The 21,738-nt window shown below is 38.4% G+C and overlaps 1 protein-coding gene across 2 annotated transcripts in view; it reads left to right on the top strand.

Annotated features, from left to right (window-relative positions):
- The window catches only part of CFTR (CF transmembrane conductance regulator), a 318,734-nt gene that overhangs the window by 151,898 nt on the left and 145,098 nt on the right, over positions 1–21,738 (top strand). For both annotated transcript variants that reach the window (XR_009735898.1, XM_061414023.1), the window contains exon 22: positions 15,052–15,303. Coding sequence is in view for 1 of the 2 variants with exons in the window: in XM_061414023.1 (XP_061270007.1) it covers positions 15,052–15,303 (252 nt within the window). In the remaining variant the exon portion in view is untranslated. The remainder of the gene's footprint in view (positions 1–15,051; positions 15,304–21,738) is intronic.

The raw sequence follows: 21,738 nt of genomic DNA, 5'->3' as shown, positions 1-21,738 counted from the left end.
GGACACGGCTGAGTGACTTCACTTCACTTCCCTTTGGTGGTACAGTGGCCAAGATTCCACGCTCCCAGTGCAGGGAGGCCTGGATTTGATCCCTGATCAGAGAACTGGATCCCACATGCTGCAACCAAGACCCTGTACAGCCAAATAAATAAGTATTTTTAAAAAAGAGAGAGTGTAAGAATTCTCAGAGGTCCATAGGTATTATATACAACACTTGATAATGTCAGACTTTTTAAAAAATTGAAGTATAGTTGATTTACAATATTGTGTTAGTTTCAGGTGTATACCAAAGTGATTCAATGGTATGTATTTTTTCAGATTATTTTCAATTCTTAATTATTATAAGATATTGAACATAGTTCCCTGTGGATACTTTGTTGCTCATCTGTTTTATATATAGTTGTTTGTATCTGCTAATCCCAAACTCCTTTATTTCTCCCCCATTCCTTCCTTTTTGGTAACTGTAACTGTTTTCTGTATCTATGAGTCATTTCTGTTTTGTATAGATTCAGTTGTATTGCTTTTTAGATTCTTTTTAGATTCTGTTTTGTATAGATTCAGTTGTATTGCTTTTTAGATTCCACATATAGAATATGTATGTGTTATATAGCATTTGTATTTCTCTACTGACTTACTTAGTATGTTATTCTCTAGGTCCATCCATGTTGCTGGAAACTGCATTATTTCATTCTTTTTTATGGCTGAGTAGTATTTTACTATATGTATGAATCACATCTTTATCCATTCGTCTGTCCATGAACACTTAGGTTGCCTCCATGTCTTAGTTATGGTAAATAGTGCTACTGTGAACATTAGGGTACATATATCTTTTTAAATTAGTTTTTATCTTTTTCAGACATATGCCCAGGAGCAGGATTGCTACATCAGATGGTAGCTCTATTTTTAATTTGTTTTAAGAAAGCTCCATACTGTTTTCCATAGTGGGTGCACAAATTTACATTCCCACTAATAGGAGGGTGTAGGAGGGTTCACTTTTCTCCACAGCCTCCCCATCATTTATTACTCTTTTGGTTTAGGTTCTTTCCTGACCTTTTGGTTTATGGTCTTTTTCTTTTTCTCTGAGACAGTTGACATGTTCTCAAAATGCACATATTCATTCAGTTGTTGAAATGTGTATAATCAATTCCTGTCAGAATAAATATCATTATAAAATATACATCTAGGGAAAAACCAATTTTTTTCCTGCCCTCTTCTTGCCCTTGTGACAATATTTTATTTAACAAAAGCATTTTAATAATTCATTGAAAGGTTATTTAACCTTAATATGATTTATAGCAGAGTTTCATTTTAGTTTGACCAGCTCTTTTAGTGACTCTATTTATCTCCTCTCTTAGCTTGTATACGTTTGTGGTTGTGTCTTGTAAATGTACTTTAAAATGTTTCTGTTGGAAAATAGCAGGAGAATACTAAGTAAATATTGTACTGGCTATTTAATTCTTTGTTCGAACTTTCCTCAACTTTGACATTACAGTTAAAATCCTCATGTACTTCTTTTTCTTTATCTGGAAGCATTTGTTCGCCTTGTACATGCACAATTCTTTTCTCTTTATTGTATTAATTTCCTTGGTTTATGTAACAGCCTCTACAGCCTCTCTTTGTTTGGTGCCTGTCTTTTTTGCATGTCTAATCTCCATTAAAGTTTCTTTCAAGCTTTTTTATTTAGCTAGTTTTTCACATGGTCATCCTAGACTTTGTGACCTGCGCTTTGACTTTGTTTCTTTCATCTCCTGGCATAAGAGGATCTTTGCAATAAAATATTATGTTATAATATGGTCTGTGAAAAGTATCAATATTTGGAGTTCATCATATTTTTAAAAGTTATATTCTTTTGTTTGAATATCAAAGTGATCATGTTAGTTTGCATTTCGCTGCCAAATAGCACAAGTGGTCTTGCCTGAGTCTTTGCTGGCATTTATCTAGTTATTAACTCCATCTTGCTGCTTCCACCCCTGCAACTGCTACAGCTGTCCAGTGATTTGTTAGTTTTTACCTAGCATATGTTGAAAGTTGGAGGAGAGAGAGCTGTAACCTCAAATTTCATGTTTACATATATGTTAACACTAAAGGTCCTTGTAACCTCTGAAATAAAAACTCATTTTATTTTATTGAGTTCTGAAATGAATTTAGACCTCAGGTATGTTTTTTTTTTTTTTTTGGCCACATCTTGCGGCATGTAGGATCTTAGTTCCATGACCAGGGATTGAACCTGCACCCCCTCCATTGGAACCATGGAGTCTTAACCACTGGACCCAGGGACGTCCCTCCAGCTGAGTTTAAATTCAATAAACAGGGTGTTTTGTTTAACACTTTTTGTTTTTTAGTACACAGATAGCCAGGAAAAAAATATCTTTAGACTGGGAAAGAATATTTCATTTACCCATCTGGCTGGGTTTAAGCATGAACATCAAACATCAATAGAAATATGAAGTTACAAGAATATGACTTTCCTTTTACTGCTCATCCATTCATTAACTCGGGTGCCCAGACTTCCTTAGCTTTCAGCCAGTGAAGGTATTAATAATATTTGGATGATAACACTTCCTCATCACAGCCTCAGGTAGCTTTGTATTTATGACTAACTACACATCTCAGAGGTTGGCACTCAAAACTGGTCAACAAACCTTTTAATACATTTTCCTGATAAGTTCTCTCTGTTTTATTCCCTAAGATAGCACTTTATCACCTTCTTGTCTCTTCTCAGGTGCTCTAATAATTCTACGCCTTGCATTTTCAGTCAATGATCTTGCTATATATGTCATAGAAAAAAAAAGGTGGAGCCAGGAAGAATTTCTTCCTTCCTTTCCACTAGTTGTAACACCATTCTGCACGACTGCTCATATGCTCCAGTTCCCTCTGTGTCTTTGCTCCTGTGTAAAGGCCAGTATATGCAATTAACTCCTCTTTGTGGTACCTTTCTCCCTAGCATAAAAATACCATCCCTTGATCTAACACCCCTTTTCTTTGACCTATTTTCAGAAGAAATTCTTGAAACAGTGTTTTACTCCATGTCATCCTCCCAGTCCTTTCCATCAGTCAGTCAGTTCAGTCACTGAGTTGTTTCCGACTCTTCGTGACCCCATGGACTGCTGCACACCAGGCCTCCCTGTCCATCACCAGCTCTCGGAACTTGCTTAAACTCATGTCCATCGAGGTGGTGATGCCATCCAACCATCTCATCCTCTGTTGTTCCCTTCTCCTCCTGCCTTCAATCTTTCCCAGCATCAGGGTTTTTTCCAATGAGTCAGTTCTTTGCATCAGGTGCCCAAAGTATTGGAGTTTCAGCTTCAGCATCAGTCTTTCCAATGAACATTCAGGACTGATCTCCTTTAGGATGGACTGGTTGGATCTCCTTGCAGTCAAAGAGACTCTCAAGAGTCTTCTCCAACACAACAGTTCAAAAGCATCAATCCTTTGACACTCAGCTTTCTTTATAGTCCAACTCTCACATCCATGCATGACTACTGGAAAAACCATAGCTTTGACTAGGTGGACCTTTGCTGACAAAGTAATGTCTCTGCTTTTTAATATGCTATCTAGGTTGGTCATAGCTTTTCTTCCAAGGAGCAAGTGTCTTTTAATTTCACGGCTGCAGTCACCATCTGTAGTGATTTTGGAGCTCAAGAAAATAAAGTCTCGTACTGTTTTCCCATCTATTATGCCATGAAGTGATGAACTGGACACCATGATCTTCATTTTCTGAATGTTGAGCTTTAAGTCAACTTTTTCACTCTCCTCTTTCACTTTCATCAAGAGGCTCTTTAGTTCTTCTTCACTTTCTGCCATAAGGGTGGTATCATCTGCATATCTGAGGTTGTTGATATTTCTCCTGACAGTCTTGATTCCAGCTTGTGCTTCATCCAGCCCAGCATTTGGCATGATGTACTCTGCATATAAGTTAATTAAGCAGGGTGACAATATACAGCCTTGACATACTCCTTTACCAATTTGGAACCAGTCTGTTGTTCCAAGTCTGGTTCTAACTGTTGGCTCTTGACCAGCATACAGATTTCTCAGGAGACAGGTAAGGAGGTCTGGTATTCCCATCTCATGAAGAATTTTCCACAGTTTGTTGTGATCCCCACCATCAACACCATCAAAATCCACACCATTTGGTATAATCAATGAAACAAAAGTAGATGTTTTTCTGAAACTCTCTTGCTTTTTTGATGATCCAATGGATGTTGAATTTAATCTCTGGTTCCTCTGCCTTTTCTAAATCCAGCTTGAACATCTGGAAGTTCATGGTTCACATACTGTTGAAGCCTGGCTTGGAGAATTTTGAGCATTACTTTGCTAGCATGTGAAATGAGTGCAATTGTGTGGTAGTTTGAATGTTCTTTGGCATTGCTTTTCTTTGGGATTGGAATGAAAAGTGACCGTTTCCAGTTCTGTGGCCACTGCTGAGTTTTCCAAATTTGCAGGCAACTTGAGTGAAGCACTTTAACAGCACATCTTTTAGGATTTGAAATATGGAAATTCTTTCCATACCCTACTTCATTTTATTTCCATCATCCCTCAGACTCATAACCTATATCTTTCCAGAGCCAGCATCTTTATATCTCTCAGTCTCTCAGTAGTACTCATGCCATGGACACATCCTTCTTGTTATCCTTTCTTCTTTCACTAGGGTAATGTTATTCACACCTGGTTTTCCTGCTGCCTCACTGGTTCCTGCTTAGTTCTCTTTGCTGACCCCTTATCTTCTTTCAGATTGCTAAACACCAGCTGTATGCTGCTGCTGCTGCTAAGTTGCTTCAGTCGTGTCCGACTCTGTGTGACCCCATAGACGGCAGCCCACCAGGCTCCCCTGTCCCTGGGATTCTCCAGGCAAGAACACTGGAGTGGGTTGCCATTTCCTTCTCCAATGCAGGAAAGTGAAAAGTGAAAGTGAAGTCGCTCAGTCGTGTCTGTCTCTTAGCGACCCCATGGACTGCAGCCTACCAGGCTCCTCCACCCATGGGATTTTGCAGGCAAGAGTACTGGAGTGGGGTGCCATTGCCTTCTCCTAGCTGTATGCTAGCCCTCTTCTATCTACACTTTCTTTGGCTGTTATAATCTAACTCCGTGCTTCTGAAATCATCTCTCAGTGAATCACACATTCATATCTCCAGTTAAGACCACTCCTCTGCTCTTTCTCTCTCTATATATATTCAACTACTAACTTGACACCTCCATGTATTTATAAAACACAGTGATAAACTGTCTTCCAGTAGACTTGACATTTTAGTTCTTAAATTCTTATTTGGAATCTCCTGGAAATATACTTGTGGTATCAAGAGACCATTAAAAGTGAACAAAACTTCTATTCTGCCTACTAGTTTGTCTAGCTTTATATAGGAGTTTGGGAAAAAATTCATCTGTCACCTTATGAACAGTGTAGTATAATAGGTCATGAGTAATTCCAGAGATTTTAAAAATAGTAAAATTATCAGAGTCCAACTTAATTCCCATTTAAACTCCCATGTTAGAGGATTTCCAGTTATTTCAATTGATACCACAGTGTTTTAAAAACTATTACTTCTAATTCTCTCTTAATTTTAACATAATTTATGTGTATATCTGGCTTCCCTGGTACGTCAGCTGATAAAGAATCCTCCTGCAATGCAGGAGACCCTGGTTTGATTCCTGGGTTGGGGAGAGCCCCTGGAGAAGGGATAGGCCACCCACTCCAGTATTCATGAGTTTCCCTGGTGGCTCAGATGGTAAAGAATCCACCTGCACTGAGGGAGACCTGGGTTCGATCCCTGGGTTGGGAAGATCCCCTGGAGGAAGGCATGGCAACCCATTCCAGTATTCTTGCCTGGAGAATCCCCATGGACAGAGGAGCCTAGGACACTACAGACCATGGGGTCACAGAGAGTTGGACACGACTGAACAACTAAGCATAGCACAGCACATGTGTATGTCTCTCTGTTCATTTCAGTTGCAAAGCTTATACTATTCTGTAGATGGGATGAAAAGAGAAGTATTAATTCTTTTTAGCTCCATTCCTCCAGTACTATATGAATTAAAGTAAATTCAATCTTAAAACATTTTGTGTTATTAATTAACAAAGTTGTGTACTTATTGTGTATGAATTCATAAGATGCCTGCCATTTTTAACAACATAAAGCTTCTCTGTCTCCTATTGTTAACTATTTAAACTTCATATATCTTAAATGGGCTTCCTTGGTGGCTTAACTGGTTAAGAATCCGCCTGCATTGTGGGAGACCTGGGTTCAGTCCCTGGGTTGGGAAGGTCCCCTGGAGAATGGCTACCCACTCCAGTATTCCGACCTGGAGAATTCCATGGACTGTATAGTCCCTGGGGTCGCAAGGAATCAGACACAAGTGAGATACTTTCACTTCACTGTCTTAAATAGTCAGTGTATACCTAGATTTTTGCCTCCATGAATGAGTGAAAATTAAATAAATGAGAGCTAGAAAGGATCCAAAGGTAATGTTTCAGACTTAGTTGTATCAAGCCATCTGGTGACTGGTGAATTGCTCACGCTAAGAGTATCATTGTTCGAATGAGGCAGTTGACAATTCATCTATTTTCAGGACTGTCTGCGTCCTGGTGAGCAAAACTAAAATATCTGAGCATATGACTAGTACCCACTTTCTTAATTCTCCAGTCGTAGCAGCCAATAAACCATCCCTGTTGCATAGTGTGTTCTTAGTAACACAAGAGGGTGGAAGCCTCCAGGATGAGTAAGGAAGACTGCACCTCTGCAGGGTTCACATTTAGATTCCAGTTAATGAGTTTCCAGAAAGTTCTTACAAGGTTGATGTAATCTGAGAAGAGTTTTCTGTCAATAGAAACTCCCTCTGTTTCTCCTTTGTCCTTTTATTGCCTGTGTTTATTTTGGGTTCCAGTAAAGATCAAGTGACTGATTGTACAGTGACCAATGAGAAACCTGATGCGAGGAGAAGTGGGGAACCTGGCTTTTCTTCAATTCTCAGTTCTCCTGATGCCCAATTCTTTTGGATTGAAAATAGTTTCTGCCCTGAGAATCTGAGGGGAGGCTTCATTTCTTATATTTTTTTAACCTCCTTTTAATGGCTTCTTGATAATACCTTTCTTTGTTTTTCTGTTCTCATGAGTCTTTGGGGGTGTATTTTCCACTTATGACGTCTGTTCCAAGACTTCGTTTCACCCAGCCTTTCTATTTCCATCCTATAAAGTGGCTTTCTATGCCATGTTCCACTCTAGCCACCACCAAGAAGTTGTGCAGCCTTAGGCAAATAAGTCATAACCTGCATGAGGGCTTTTTCCTCCTTTGTAAATGAAATAGTTTGGTTGGAAATTTTTTAAGGTTCTGTTAGTTGTGACATTCTCTTCTGAATCTCTGAGATATCTCAAGATATCCTCATTGGCACATATGCAGGCACTGTTCCGGGTGCTCTTGGGAGTCCCAGGGGTCTGCCACTGCCCTGAAGGCTCCGGTCCAGTGATTAGGTCACTCACCACTGCAGTTGTCAGAGCTGATCAAAGAACTCTTAACCAGTGTGTTACTGGAACCAACAAAGACAAAGAAAGCTCCATTAAGATGTTGTTGAGTCTTGAATTGGTAGGAGAGGCTTATGAGAACCTGACGGGATTGTGAGAGTGTAGGAAAGTTTGGGAAATTTGTGGAGCTGTGTGCTTATCACTTAAACTTCCTGGATTTAAAATTTTTCATTTGTACCAAGAAGGGATGGATTAGGTCAGAGGTTCCCAACCTGACAGCACATGTGGAACCTTTATAAAAAGAGAGATTACTCAGGGTCCTCTGAGACTGATTAAAGCAGTTCTCTTGGTTGAGGGCAAAGTGACCAGGCATGATGTCTATCTTTTAAAAAGTGCTCCAGGTTATTCTGGTATATATAGACTTGTGATTCACTGGATTTGAGGGTCTCGAAGGTTCATTTTCACCCCAGTTTTCTGTGAGTCATGGCAGGGAGCCAGCAAATTTTTCCTGTAAAGGGTTAGGTAGTACCTTTTTCAACATTGTGAGCTATGTGGTCTCTATGCAGTTATTCAACTAAGCTTGTGTGTGTGTGTGTGTATGTGTGTGTGTGCACATGTGCACACACTCAGTCCTGTTCAACTCTTTGTGATGCCATGGACGTGGGCTCTCTGTGAGCCCACCAGGCTCCTCTGTCCATGGGATTTCCCAAGCAAGAATACTGGGGTGGATTGCCATTTCCTTCTCCAGGGGATCTTCCCAACCCAGGGTTTGAACCTGCATCTCCTGTAGCTCCAGCACTGGCAGGTGGGTTTTTTACCACCGAACCACCTGGGAAACCTAAACTTTTGTAGGGCAAAGTGAATGTAAACAAATGGATATGGTGTGATTTGGCCATTGGGCCATAGTTTTGCTCACCTCTGGTCTATGGGATAGAATTTACTTTGGAACTGATGGACTATCAGCAAATTATTTTTATCCTGTATATCGACCAGTGATAGATATAAGCCTGAAAGATGTGTAAAGAATGGTGCTTAATGATAGAGAACTTGGGGAAGTTGTGCTGTCTCAAAGTTAAGATGCTTAGAAAAAATCTTATTAAAATAGTCAAAACCTTGGGAAAATATTTTGATCTGTTGTTTTAATTTTTTTTTGTCTAGTAAATCTCCTCTTCTTGAGATTTCCTTTGAAATATGTTTAATGGACACCTCATAGGCTCAGTTGTATTCACCAAGCACTTGTTGATAGCCTATCATATGCTTTTAGAAAATAGTAACTCCAGAAGCATCTAAATTCAAGTTTGAGTAGTAGATGTAATAAGTGATATATCAGACCTTTTTAGATAGATAAATCAGAGTCCTCCTTTGCCTATTGGTACTTGGTACCATAATTATTGAAGCTCTTAATTATTGAAAATAGGCACCAATATATTTGATACCTCTGTGTTTATTTAAGATATGCCTTTTTGACATTAATTGTGTGTGTGTGTGTGTATGTGTGTGTGTTTGCACATCCTGCAGTCAGAAAAAGTCAAATTGACTTGCCATATAATTCGTCACAGATTAGGTAGCAAGCTATAATAATTTCTAAAGGGTTAGAATCTATAGTATACTGTAAGTAACTCACTTATGCTGTTAATAATTTATAGCAATACAGTCCTGATTGACTTGTTAAGGGCTCTAGGAGCATAAGTAATTGGTGCAGAAAGATAGATCAGAGTTTCAAAAATATGTTTTGGGTAGAGAGTCTATTTCCATGATAACCATTATCTCTTAAGTCTATATCCATGGCCTAAAGATTATGCTAATCACTCTAACATGGCCTTGGGTCTCAGGTCACTGTCAGTTGACACTTGTCAGTTGCTTGATGAAAAGCATCTAGTTTGGGCCTACCAGGAAGAATCTAAGATTTAAAACACTTTAATCCTCCCTTTTATGTACTTCACGTTTTGAAAATTTCTCTTGCAAAATGTATGCTGTTTTCACATGGTGTCAGTTTTCTATTAATAGATGATTGTCTTCACATTTATTTATTGTAATCTTCCTGTAACCACCAGTTATGAACACTCTTTACAACATTGCCAGCCAGATCTCAGACTTGTGCAATGTATTTTCTATTGTTGTGACTTTGTGGGTATTACATGTAGTTTAGGTGTTAATGAACAAATTTGATGGCCTGGTTTCCAAACAACCGAAAGGATGAAAGGAAATAGAACAAATATTTTGTGCAGGGAAAAGAGTCTGGTTTCCTGACTTGCCCTAAAAGAGGTCTTTAAGCCTTTTCTTGCCTCTTTGTTAACAAAAGGTGAAAAGGAAAATCAGGAATCATTTTCTCTTTCACTAAGTATATCTGTTACAAAGTAAAGTTGAGATGAGGCTATGGAGCAGTCTTTCTCCAAAAGACTTTGTTCTCCTGATGCTTAGATAAGTAATTCAGACATTATCATAAAGATAATGAAATTGATTTTTAAAGATGGGCTCAGGAGAATTTTTGAGTATAATACATGATATAAATAATCATGCCAAAATTTTAAATGAGATGCTTCTCAAGCAAAAACCCCACTTCATTTTGACTAAGCTCTAATTTTGTGGAAAGCCTATGCAAATTATATGAAGTTTTCCAGAAAACTTGATGATTTGATTGATGATTTGATGTTTCAGTGCCTGAGTCTCATTTTGGCTTCATCATTTACTTCTTAAAATCTAAGACATGTGTTCCTACCTAAGCTGGTAATGGCTACATCGAGACTTTGCTGTTTGTGAGCTAAACAGCGATACCCCCTCATTCCTCTGTAGGAAACACTTTTCTATGCACAGAAGCAGCAGCTTCAGGTTAAAGAGTTTGCCCAACTCCATCTACAGAACTTAGAAAATGGTCAAATCTGAATTTCCATCCAGTTCCAGCTACATAGCTGGACAATGGCACAGCAGTTTTTATAAATCACCTTAAAATATTTAGACATCCCAAATTAGAGATAGGATTCAGTTAGGTTAAAAAGATTAATGAAAACAAGTAGATGAGACTAAAAATAATTTGATAGGTTACAACGTCCTTCTGATCCAAATAGCAATGTATATTTTTAGGGTGAGAGCTGAGGCTACAACTGCAGCCTGGATTTCCTACTAAGTTACAGCACTGCCATTCTCCCTGCTCAGAAACCGCTTTCTGCATGTGAGGTGGAACAATGGGTTAATTCATTATGAACAGAGATTTATTAAGGGACTGCATGATGCTAAACACTTGGTGGGGAAGATATATAAACAGTGCTTGAGTAAGTTTACTGTAATAGGCACAGTGGGTTTAACTGAAGCCCCTTAGATATAAGCTCACATTCTGCCACTTGCATGGAACCTTTTGAAGATCCTGTACTTAATTTTCTATATAGAATTTTATTTCTTTTTCTTTCTTCTCTTTTTTAAATATTGTTACCTGTGTTATACAGTAAATCCTTATTGCTTATTCTTTTTATTTATAGTAGTGTGTATCTGTTAATCCCATGCTCCTAATTTATCCCCCACTTTAGTAACCATAAGTTTGTTTTCTGTATCTGTGAGTCTGTTTCTGTTTTGTAAATGGATTTTTTAGAATTCACATACAAATGATATCATATAATATTTATCTTTCTCTGTCTGATTTCACTTAGTATCATAATCTCTGTGTTCATCAATGTTGCAAATGACAATATTTCATGTTTCCTCCTTTTTATGGCTGAATAATATTTCATTGTATTGATATAGTATTGATGTCTTCTTAAGACCTTCTCTTAAGAAGAATCTCCCACATTACTTAAGTCTCTTTCCACCACACCTGGATCCATCCCTGACTACAGATAGGAATCTTTGGTTGTTAAATCAAGTGTAGAAGATATACGACTACTTGTGTTATAGTCATATTTATTTTCTATTTGAGCATGCCTTCCACCGAGTAGAAGAAACCTCCGCGAATTCAGAGATCTTACTAGAAGTGACTCTATAATCAATTGTGAGCAGCGTTTACAGGATACCAAGATACCGAGGCGGGGGTGGCGGGGGTGGGGGCGGGGCGGGGGTGGGGCGTGTCTGGCCCTAGGTTGTCCCTTGTTGTGCTCAGTGGATCCAGGGCTGTCTCTGACCTAGAGGTGTACAGTCCAGGTACATTGGGTCTTCCTTCTGGTCCTGACTGTTAGCTCTCCCTTGGTGAGCCTGCACTCTCTCAGCTGCTTCCACATCCCTGAGGAATGGAAGACCCCGAGGGGGTCAAAGCATTGGGATTATTTGGCTCCCCCTCATCATCATTCTGGAAACACAAGTAAAATCCAAAGCTCTGTCAAGTCATCTGTGTCTCAACATGCCATGCAGGCATGTCCACTCTTATGCTCCTATGCCATACAGGCACTGGAAGCTTCTCTAAGCCCTGCCCCATTCCTGTATCCACCTTAGAACTGAGGCACAGGCCTCCGAAGTTCTAAAATCACTCAAATCTACTTGAGGATAGAACCAGAGTTCAGTTGCAAGGCAGTGCTTCTTTTTAGAGGAACGGTGCTTCAGCCCATTTGTGAGTCAGATTGTGGGGTGAGGAGAGAAGCTGATTCTTGTCCATCAGAAGATCATCCTTGACTACTGGTTTTTAGATAAACCCTGTCCTTCAGGCTTTGGTTTTTGAATCTTAACAGGCAATATTCTTGTGGCTCAAAATTTTTGAACTATCAATCTCTGACTACAAAGGCAGTTTTCTGCAACTTGCAAGACCAGAAATGATTTTCTGTGCACTGGTTCTGTGTCCCTTCTCCTTTGACAGGCAGTGGAAGTAATGTGTGAGTTGGAGAGCCTGTGAGGCACAGGGAGTTAGTAATTCATAATATTATCTGGCCACATCGTCTATTCACTATTTCAGTGGCTGAAAACCTAACCATAATGCAAGTGTCTGCATTGGCCACCTTTCCTTCCTGTCAGAAAATACTTTAGCCCATTGAGTTGAGTGAGTTCATGGGCTGTAGATGAGTGCCTGTTGTTAAGGTGAACTTGTTCTTGGTCAGGGATATTTGACCATGCTGTGGATAACTATAATAACCTGTCTCGGGGTCACTTTAAGCAAGTAGATTATATGAAAGGTGATGAGTGGAAAATTGTGTTTTCTCAATTTGATAGGTGCATTCTGTATACCAAAGCTGACATTAGAAATTCGGAATTCAAAAAACAAGAAAACAACAACAAAAGAAGTCCTGGGTTCACCCTTGCTAATGAAGAATGTAATTTGCTGTACTCAGACAAATGCTTACAAAGAAAAATTGTGCATGGCATTTTAGTGCTGTCAAAATAGTCATTTTGATGTCATTTTCTAATAATAACACATGTAATTTTGAGTAGTTTTGATAGCAATATTTAAATGTTTTTTGATGCTTGAAAGTGTTGAAATAGGATGGATTTTTGTTATACAGTTCCTTCCTTGACGTGTTAAAGCACTTAACAAAGACTAGTATAAAATTCTTCACAGCACTGACATGCAGAAATGTCAATAGTGTGTTTCAATTCAAATTTAATAAAAAAACTGAGTCAGGATTTAATAAACTCTGAAAATCACCCATAATTTGGAATTTAAAATATTATGTCAGAGGAATAATTATAATATGCCATTTATTTCCTCCTGAGTTATTTATGATGGACATCAGCTTTGGATATTTTTCACTTCCATTTCTAGTGGGTTTTGGCTTAAAAGGATTCTCTTTTTGAATCTTGAATAATTATTGAAGATAATTTGAAGATATATTCAAGATGAGGGAAATTGAAGCACACAATTACTAGATAGAATAAAGCTCTTTATAAATATCAGTCTTGATCAGTGCATGTGAAAACAGGCAATGCTATATGATTTTCTAAGATGAAGCTTTAAATGTTCAATTAAGGATAAATATCTGAACTTCTCTGATTCATCTATGAGTCATTTCATACTAAAGATGAAGAATTCTTCCCATTTCACCTTTTCATAATGAAAAATAAAAATAATAGAAATGAATACCCATATCATTTCATCTCACCAGTTTTTTTTTTTTTTTGCTGAAAGAAATATTTCTAATATCTAAATAACTACGATGATAATAAATTAACATTGTAAAGAAGAGGGTTAAATTCTCAACTGGGTAAAGGCAGAATCAGCAATTACTTTTAAGACAAAAAATTTTCTGTCTAGTAAGCTGTTAATGGGCTACCTGGTGGCTCAGTGGTAAAGAATCTGCCTGCCAATGCAGGAGATGCAGGTTCGATCCCTGGGTTAGGAAGATCCCTTAGAGAAGGAAATGGCAACCCACTCCAGTATTCTGGCTTAGGAAATCCGATGGACAGAGGAGCCTGCTTGGCTACAGTCCATGGGGACACAAAGATTTTGTCACAACTGAGCACACAGGTACATTTACTTTAAATATTTTCAATTATGTATTGGATGCCTATTATATGCCAGGCTATTTTAAAAATCACTTTCCAAATTTTGTAAGTTATAATTGTTCAGAGAAATATGCTGTCATTAAAGAATTTAAGCACTCGTGCAAAATAGTTGAATTTTATAATGCCATTTGCAGCAACATGGGTGCAACTAGAGATGATCTCACTAAGCAAAGTACGTCAGAAAGAGGAAGACAAACACCATATGATATCACATGTAGACATACAATATGACATAAGTGAACTTATTTACAAAACAAACAGACTCACAGACACAGAGAATGGGTTTATGGTTGCCAAGGGGGAGGGATGGATTGGGAGATCGGGGTTAGCAGATGCAAACTATTATATACAGAATGGACAAACTGCAAGGTCCTATTGTTGCACAGGGAACTGTATTCAATAAACTGTAATGGAAAAGAGTATGAAAAAGGATTTGTATACATTTGAGTAATTGAATCACTTTGTGATAGCAGAAACTAACACAACATTGTAAATCAACTATACGTCAATAAAATAAAATGTTAAAAATAAATTAATTTTTTAAATGGTTGAATTTCAAATACAGCCCTTATACACAGTCACATTTTGCTCAGCAGTGGACATGGATCTTTAAGTAATTTAGATTAAAAATGTAATATTTAACTACAGATATATGCCAGTGACTTCAAATTTGTTTGAAGATTACTGTGAAGTTATTCAAAATTTACTGAGCCTCAGGAGTCCACTTACCACCCAGCTGACATAGAATTGTTGATAGTTATTAATGCACTGCAAGAATAAGGAAAGCCTTTTATATAGTGATTTTGAAGTTTGAAACATTTTATAGTAACTTATCAGTTGTAGAACATTGTACTACACAATGGTAGAAAAAAAGTTTCCCCTTGACATCATCTATTCCATTGAATAAAGTTTGGCTATTTATGTGTGGCTTGCATAACTGAGAGTTAAGTGATCACAAAAATAAACAGGTTTATAAAGAGCCCATTTATAGAAATCCTAGTTAATTCTCTTGGTTAAGCTTTTAGTTCTATCCAATTATTTCCTGTTACTTCATTGAGAAACCTAACAAATAACCAACTGATGACTAGCTAGTATCACATCCTACAGTTATATTTTAGGAAACATTAAACTAATTTTGACATTCTCTGCAACTCTTAAAAAATAAAATATTATTTTTATTTCAGATGCGATCTGTGAGCCGAGTCTTTAAGTTTATTGATATGCCAACAGAAGATGGTAAACCTAACAATTCATTCAGACCATCCAAGGATAGTCAGCCCTCAAAAGTTATGATCATTGAGAATCAACATGTGAAGAAAGATGACATCTGGCCCTCAGGGGGCCAAATGACTGTCAAAGACCTCACAGCAAAGTATACAGATGGAGGGAATGCCATACTAGAGAACATATCCTTCTCAATAAGTCCCGGCCAGAGGGTAAGATTTAAACATTGCTTGCTTTGTTAAACCTGTGTTCAGTAGGTGAATCTCAGTAGCCTAAAGCAATGTGTGGACAGAATCCATTTGTAACTCTTATTGTTGACTAGGATGTTGAACACAAATATTTTCAAGTTATTATATGGAGTCAGTATTGTTTCATGTGAAATTTATTTTGCAGAGTCCTGAATCTATATAATGGAACCATCTTACTTATTTTTTTATTGGAGTATGCTGCTGCTGCTAAGTCGCTTCAGTCATGTCCGACTCTGTGCGACCCATAGATGGCAGCCCACCAGGCTCCTCTGTCCCTGGGATTCTCTGGGCAAGAACACTGGAGTGGGTTCCCATTTCCTTCTCCAGTGCATGCCTGCATGCTAAGGCACTTCAGTCATCTCTGATTGTGCAACCCCATGGACAGCAGCCCACCAGGCTCCTCTGTCCACGGGATTCTCTAGGCAAGAACACTAGAATAGGTTGCCATTTCCTTCTCCAAGTTATTGGAGTATAGTTGCCTTATAATGTTGCATTAGTTTCTGTTGTACACCTAAGTGAATTAGTTACATACATACACATATCCAACTTTTTTGGATTCCCTTCCCATCTAGGTCACCACGGAGCACTGAGTAAAGTTCCCTGTGCTATACAGTAGATTCTCACTAGCTGTCTATTTTATATACAGCAGTGTATATATATCAGTCTCAATCCACCAGTTCATCCCATCTCCCCTTGGTAACCATAAGTTTGTTTTCTACATCTGTGACTCTATTTTTGCTTTGCAAGTAAGTCACATTTAAGAGATATTATACAATATTTGTCTTTCTCTTTCTGACTTACTTTACTCTGTATAATAATCTCTAGATCCATCTGTGTTGTCACAGATTGCATTATTTTATTCCTTTTTAAGGGCTGAGTAAAATTCCATATATATTTGTAACACATCTTCTTTATTCATTCCTCTGTTGATGGATATTTAGGTTTTTTCCATTTCCTAGCTAATGTAAATAGTGCTACAGTGACATTGAGGTGCGTGCATCCTTTCACATTATGGTTTTCTATACAGAAGAATGAAATTATAACACTCCCTAACACCATACACAAAAATAAACTCAAAATGGATTAAAGACCTTAATGTAAGGCCATGTACTATAAATCAGAGAAAAACATAGGCAGACTATTCTTTGACATAAGTTGGAGCAAGATTTTTTTTGATCCACCCCCTAAAGTAATGAAAATAACAGCAAAAATGGACAAATGGAACCTAATTATTCTTAAAAGCTTTTGTATAGCAAGTTTAGTTCAGTTGCTCAGTCATATCTTACTCTTTACGACCCCATGGACTGCAGTGTGCCAAGCTTCCCTGTCTATCACCAACTCCTAGAACTTGCTCAAACTCATGTCCATCGAGTTGGTGATGCCATCCAACAATCTGATCCTCTGTCGTCCCCTTCTCCTCCCTCCTTCAATCTTTCCCAGCATCAGCGTCTTTTCCAGTGAGTCATTTCTTCACATCAGGTGGCCAAAGTATTGGAGTTTCAGCTTCAGCATCAATCCTTCCAGTGAACACCCAGGGCTGATCTCCTTTAGGATGGACTGGTTGGATCTCCTTGCAGTCCAAGGGACTCTCAAGAGTCTTCTCCAACACCACAGTTCAAAAGCATCAATTCTTCGGCGCTTAGCTTTCTTTATGGTCCAACTCTCACATCCATACATGATTATTGGAAAAACCATAGCTTTGACTAGACAGACCTTTGTTGGCAAAGTAATGTCTCTGCTTTTTAATATGCTGTCTAGGTTGGTCATAGCTTTTCTTCCAAGGAGCAAACATCTTTTAATTTCATGGCTGTAGTCACCATCTGTACTGATTTTGGAGCCCAAGAAAATAAAGTCTCTCAATTTTCCATTGTTTCCCCATCTATTGGCCATGTTGAGTTTTAAGCCAACACTCTCATCTTTTCCTTTCATCAAGAGGCTGTTTAGTTCTTCTTCACTTTCTACCATTAGGGTGGTGTCATCTGCATATCTGAAGTTATTGATATTTCTCCTGGCAATCTTGATTCCAGCTTCTGCTTCAGCCAACCCAGCATTTCTTATGATGTACTCTGCATATAAGTTAAATAAGCAGGGTGACAATATACAGCCTTGATGTGCTCTTTTCCCTATTTGGAACCAGTCTGTTATCCATATCCAGTTCTAACTGTTGCTTCTTGACCTGCATACAGATTTCTTAGGAGGCAGGTCAGGTGGTCTGGTATTCCCATTTCTCTCAGAATTTTCCACAGTTTATTGTGATCCACACAGTCAAAGGCTTTAGCATAGTCAATGAAGTAGAAGTAGGTATTTTTCTGGAATTCTCTTGCGTTTTCTGTGATCCAGTGGATGTTTTTTTTTTTTTTTTTTTTTAAACTTCTAGGGGATACACTGGGGCCCCAGGGTGGCGGGGTCTGTGTGGGGCCGCAGCAGAGCGGGCTTCCAAGACGCCCTTCTCTCCAGCCCCCTGCCCACCCTCCGCTCCTACTCCTAATAGCCTCCTCTAAGAGGCTGGTTCTAAGGCAACATAAATTAACAAGTATCCCCACCTCCAGTGGGTGTTGACAATTTGATCTCTGGGTCCTCTGTCTTTTCTAAATCCATCTTGAACATCTGGAAGTTCATGTTTCACATAGTGTTGAGCCTGGTTTGGAGAATTTTGAGCATTACTTTACTAGCGTGTGAGATGAGTGAAATTGTGCATTAGTTTGAAGATTTTTGGGCATTGCCTTTCTTTGGGATTGGAATGAAAACTCGCCTTTTCTAGTCCTGTGGCCATTGCTGTGTTTACACTTAGGAAAGCTTTCTTAGCTCTCCTTGCTATTCTTTGGAACTCTTCATTCATATGGGTATATGTTTCCTTTTCTCATTTGTCTTTTGCTTCTCTTTTGTATAGCAAAGGAAACCATAAACAAAACCAAGAAGTCTACCTTCTGAGTGGGAGAAAATATTTGCAAATGAAGTGAGCAACAAGGTATTCATCTCCAAAATACACAAACAGCTCATGCAGCTCAATGTGAAAAAAACAACCTAATCAGAAAATTGATGGAAGATTTAAATAGATACTTTGCCAAAGAAGTTATACAGATTACCAAAAGGTGTTCAATATCACTAATTATCATAGAAATTGAAATAAAAACACAGTGAGGTATCACTTCACACCTGTCTGAATCTATAAATGCTGAAGAGGGTGTGGAGAGAAGGAAACTCTCCTAGACTGTTGGTGGGAATATAAATTGATATAGCCACTATGGAGAACAGTGTAGAGGTTCCTTAAAATCTAAAAATAGAGCTACCATATGATCCAGCAGTCCCACTCCTGGGCATATAATGGGACCATTTTAAGTGTTGTTATACTTGCAGAATATCTAATTGATTGCTACTTTACTAACTAAAGAAACTGTTACATAAACCAAATTTTAGTTCTAGATTTTGCATCTTGAAACTATCCTCCATTTCAGGTGAGGGAAATATTTTGTTGCTAACTCCATCTAAAGACTTAAAATTTTACCTATTTGACAGTCTTTCAAACAAGTGGTACTTTTTTCCTTCACTTTTTTCATTTTTTCTGGTTGGAGTCTTCATCATGGTATGGATTGTAAAGCTTTTTTCCCCAGTAATTTGCTAAGGAATAATTATTTATGAGGCAAGCATTTCTATTATTTAATAAGAAATAACCTTGCACTATTTTGAAGTGTCTCTTATGGATCCCAGCTGGGCTGAATTTGCAGAAGTTACTCAAATACAGAGTCTAGAATTGATTGTTTGAGAAGGGGATGGTCATTCTCCCACATTTTATGCTTTGTAAATATGATTTTACATTCTCTCCAGATTCCTTATTCTGCGACCCTCTAAGTCTAGACAGGAGTGGTATATTGTTTTGACTATTTTATTTTTCTTTACAATTGAAATGGAATACCATTGAGCCAAGTTTTATGAAAACTGAAATTTAAAACTTCATCTCTTTGTGGTTTAATTTCAAACAGACTGCTTTTTACACTGGTGAGAGTCCACCGTCACTGTCACCTACGTAAAAACTGACTACTTTCCCTTGCCTTGGCCCGTAGCTTTAGAAGATTTGATCATTTGATATATTAGACAAAGTTCTAAGAAGAAAAATACATAGAGTGAGCAAAAATTCTCTACATATTGTGCTAATTGGCTTGCAGTGGCACAGTGGAAATTTTGACTTAACTTTTACTCTAGTTAGGAAAAATATATTCACATACTACTAAAATTAGCTCTCTCCTACATTCATGTTCATCAAGAATTAATTTTTTTCCTTTTCTTACAGAAAACAGGTATAAATGGGCATAAATGGAATGAATAGGTTTTAGATTGAATTTTTATCTAGTATCAGAGTGAGAATGTTTAAAGTTACACCTTGAAACTAAGTAAAATTAGTGGTTTGCCTTCACTCTTCCTTTCCATTGAGAAAAGCATAATTAGTTACTCTTTTTTGCTTTACACATCTTGAATGCCATAGGCAGCTGACGGTCACCAGGATGGATGCCAAAGGCACTGTGACTTTATGATAATAGCAACAGATAGGTTGATACACAGCAAGGACAGATTTGGTAAATTATTTTCTTTCACTCTCCCTGGCATCCTTTCATCCATTTGCTTTTCCAGTGCTTACTTGCCCACTAAAGTAAATTCAAACAAGTCCTAATAGAGTGACAGAGTTTTAGAGCCCTCATTTCTGTAGGTAGTTTCCTTGATCTGACAATAGTGATCAGAGATAGTGTAAAATGAGGAAGGAGCAATATGTTCAGGCATTCCATCTTCTTGGAATGTTTATGCAGTAAGCAGGCTGTGTGTATTTGCAAGACACTCCCTAGGTGCTTTGGGGGAATTGAAAATTATTTACATAAGACTGTAAATGTTTATCAAATGCACATTGTGTCTTAAGCATTGTGTTTAACATTGTGTTTAAAAACCTTTATTTTCTATAACATTAGGTCTGATTATAACCCCAAAGGTAGTTGTTATTACCCTTTTTCTGCATAGTGGAAGAAACAATGTTCAATTGAGTGACATAGCGAGGATGTCAAACTCAGATCTCTCTGACCTCAAAGTTCTTTTTCACTCATTTCTCTTAAAAGAATGAGAAGCAAAAGCAGAAGAAAGAGGAGAGAAAGAGAGAGAGATCTGTCACAGAAGATGTCAGACTAAAAGGCAAAATGCTAGATCCAGCAAGAGCTGAAACAGATTTACTGTGAAGCTAACAAAGCTGAGGCTTCAAAGGACTTCATTTGGCTGAGCCACTTTCAAAGCCAGTTGTTACCATTTGGCTGGGAGTTGGGCTATTCAGGCAAGGTTTTCCAGAGGAACTGGCCTTTAGAATGAGACTTAAGACTTAAACTGTGATTTGAATGATCAAATGTGGGTGAAGAAGGGTGCTATAAGCAGAGGGAATAACATGAGGCACAAGGCATGTACAGAAAACAATGACTGGTTCAGTCGTTCAGTAACTGGAGGATGCATAAAGGATGTAACCGAAGCCAAGATTTGTGCAAATGATGCAGATTATGGATCTTGAGAGCCAAAGCAATGAAGGGAGTTGATAACTCAGAAAACCCTAATTGATTTTCTATCTCAGGGTCTTTGAGAGCAGTGGTTCACAAAGTGTGGTTCCTGCACCAGCATCACCTGTATCACTTGAGTACTTGTGAGAAATGCATGTTCTTGAGCCCTACTGGCCAAGGAGTGGGGACAGTGGTCTGAGTCATTAGGTGTAGACGAGTGCGAGTAGAAGCCTAATTGCAAAGGCTTAGGGAATGGGTGAGTCCTGAAATGAGGGGTCATGTAGAACAACAATGTCAGTGGTGGGAAAGAGAAAGCAAGAACACTTGTCTAAGAGGATGGATACATAGATGGAATTATCTTGGTACTGTAGAGTACTTGGGTTTGTTTGGTTTTGGTTTTGTTTGTTTTTGTTTTTGAGACAAGAGGAAAGGAGATAAGTGGAATTAAAGAGAAGTGAAGTTAAAGAGAACCATTGAGCAAACAGCTGAAAAACTGAAGGTGTTTTTATTAGGCTGTCTTAATCTTTCAAGCAAAGAAGGCAATGGCAACCCACTCCAGTACTCTTGCCTGGAAAATCCCATGGGTGGAGAAGCCTGGTAGGCTGCAGTCCATGGGGTCTCTAGGAGTTGGACGTGACTGAGCGACTTCATTTTCACTTTTCACTTTCATGCATTGGATAAGGAAATGGCAACCCAGTCCAGTGTTCTTGCCTGGAGAATCCCAGGGACAGGGGAGCCTGGTGGGCTGCCGTCTATGGGGTCGCACAGAGTCGGACACGACTGAAGTGACTTAGCAGCAGCAGCAGTCTTTTCAGTCAACTTCCAAAGTCATGGAAGTTCAGTAGTGTCGGTCCTCTGTCTTTGTTCTTCTCCTTCA

Source organism: Bos javanicus, chromosome 4 (assembly GCF_032452875.1).
Source record: "Bos javanicus breed banteng chromosome 4, ARS-OSU_banteng_1.0, whole genome shotgun sequence".
NCBI lineage: Eukaryota > Metazoa > Chordata > Mammalia > Artiodactyla > Bovidae > Bos > Bos javanicus.
Note: the sequence above shows the minus strand (reverse complement) of the source record. Positions and strands in the feature narration are given on the sequence as shown.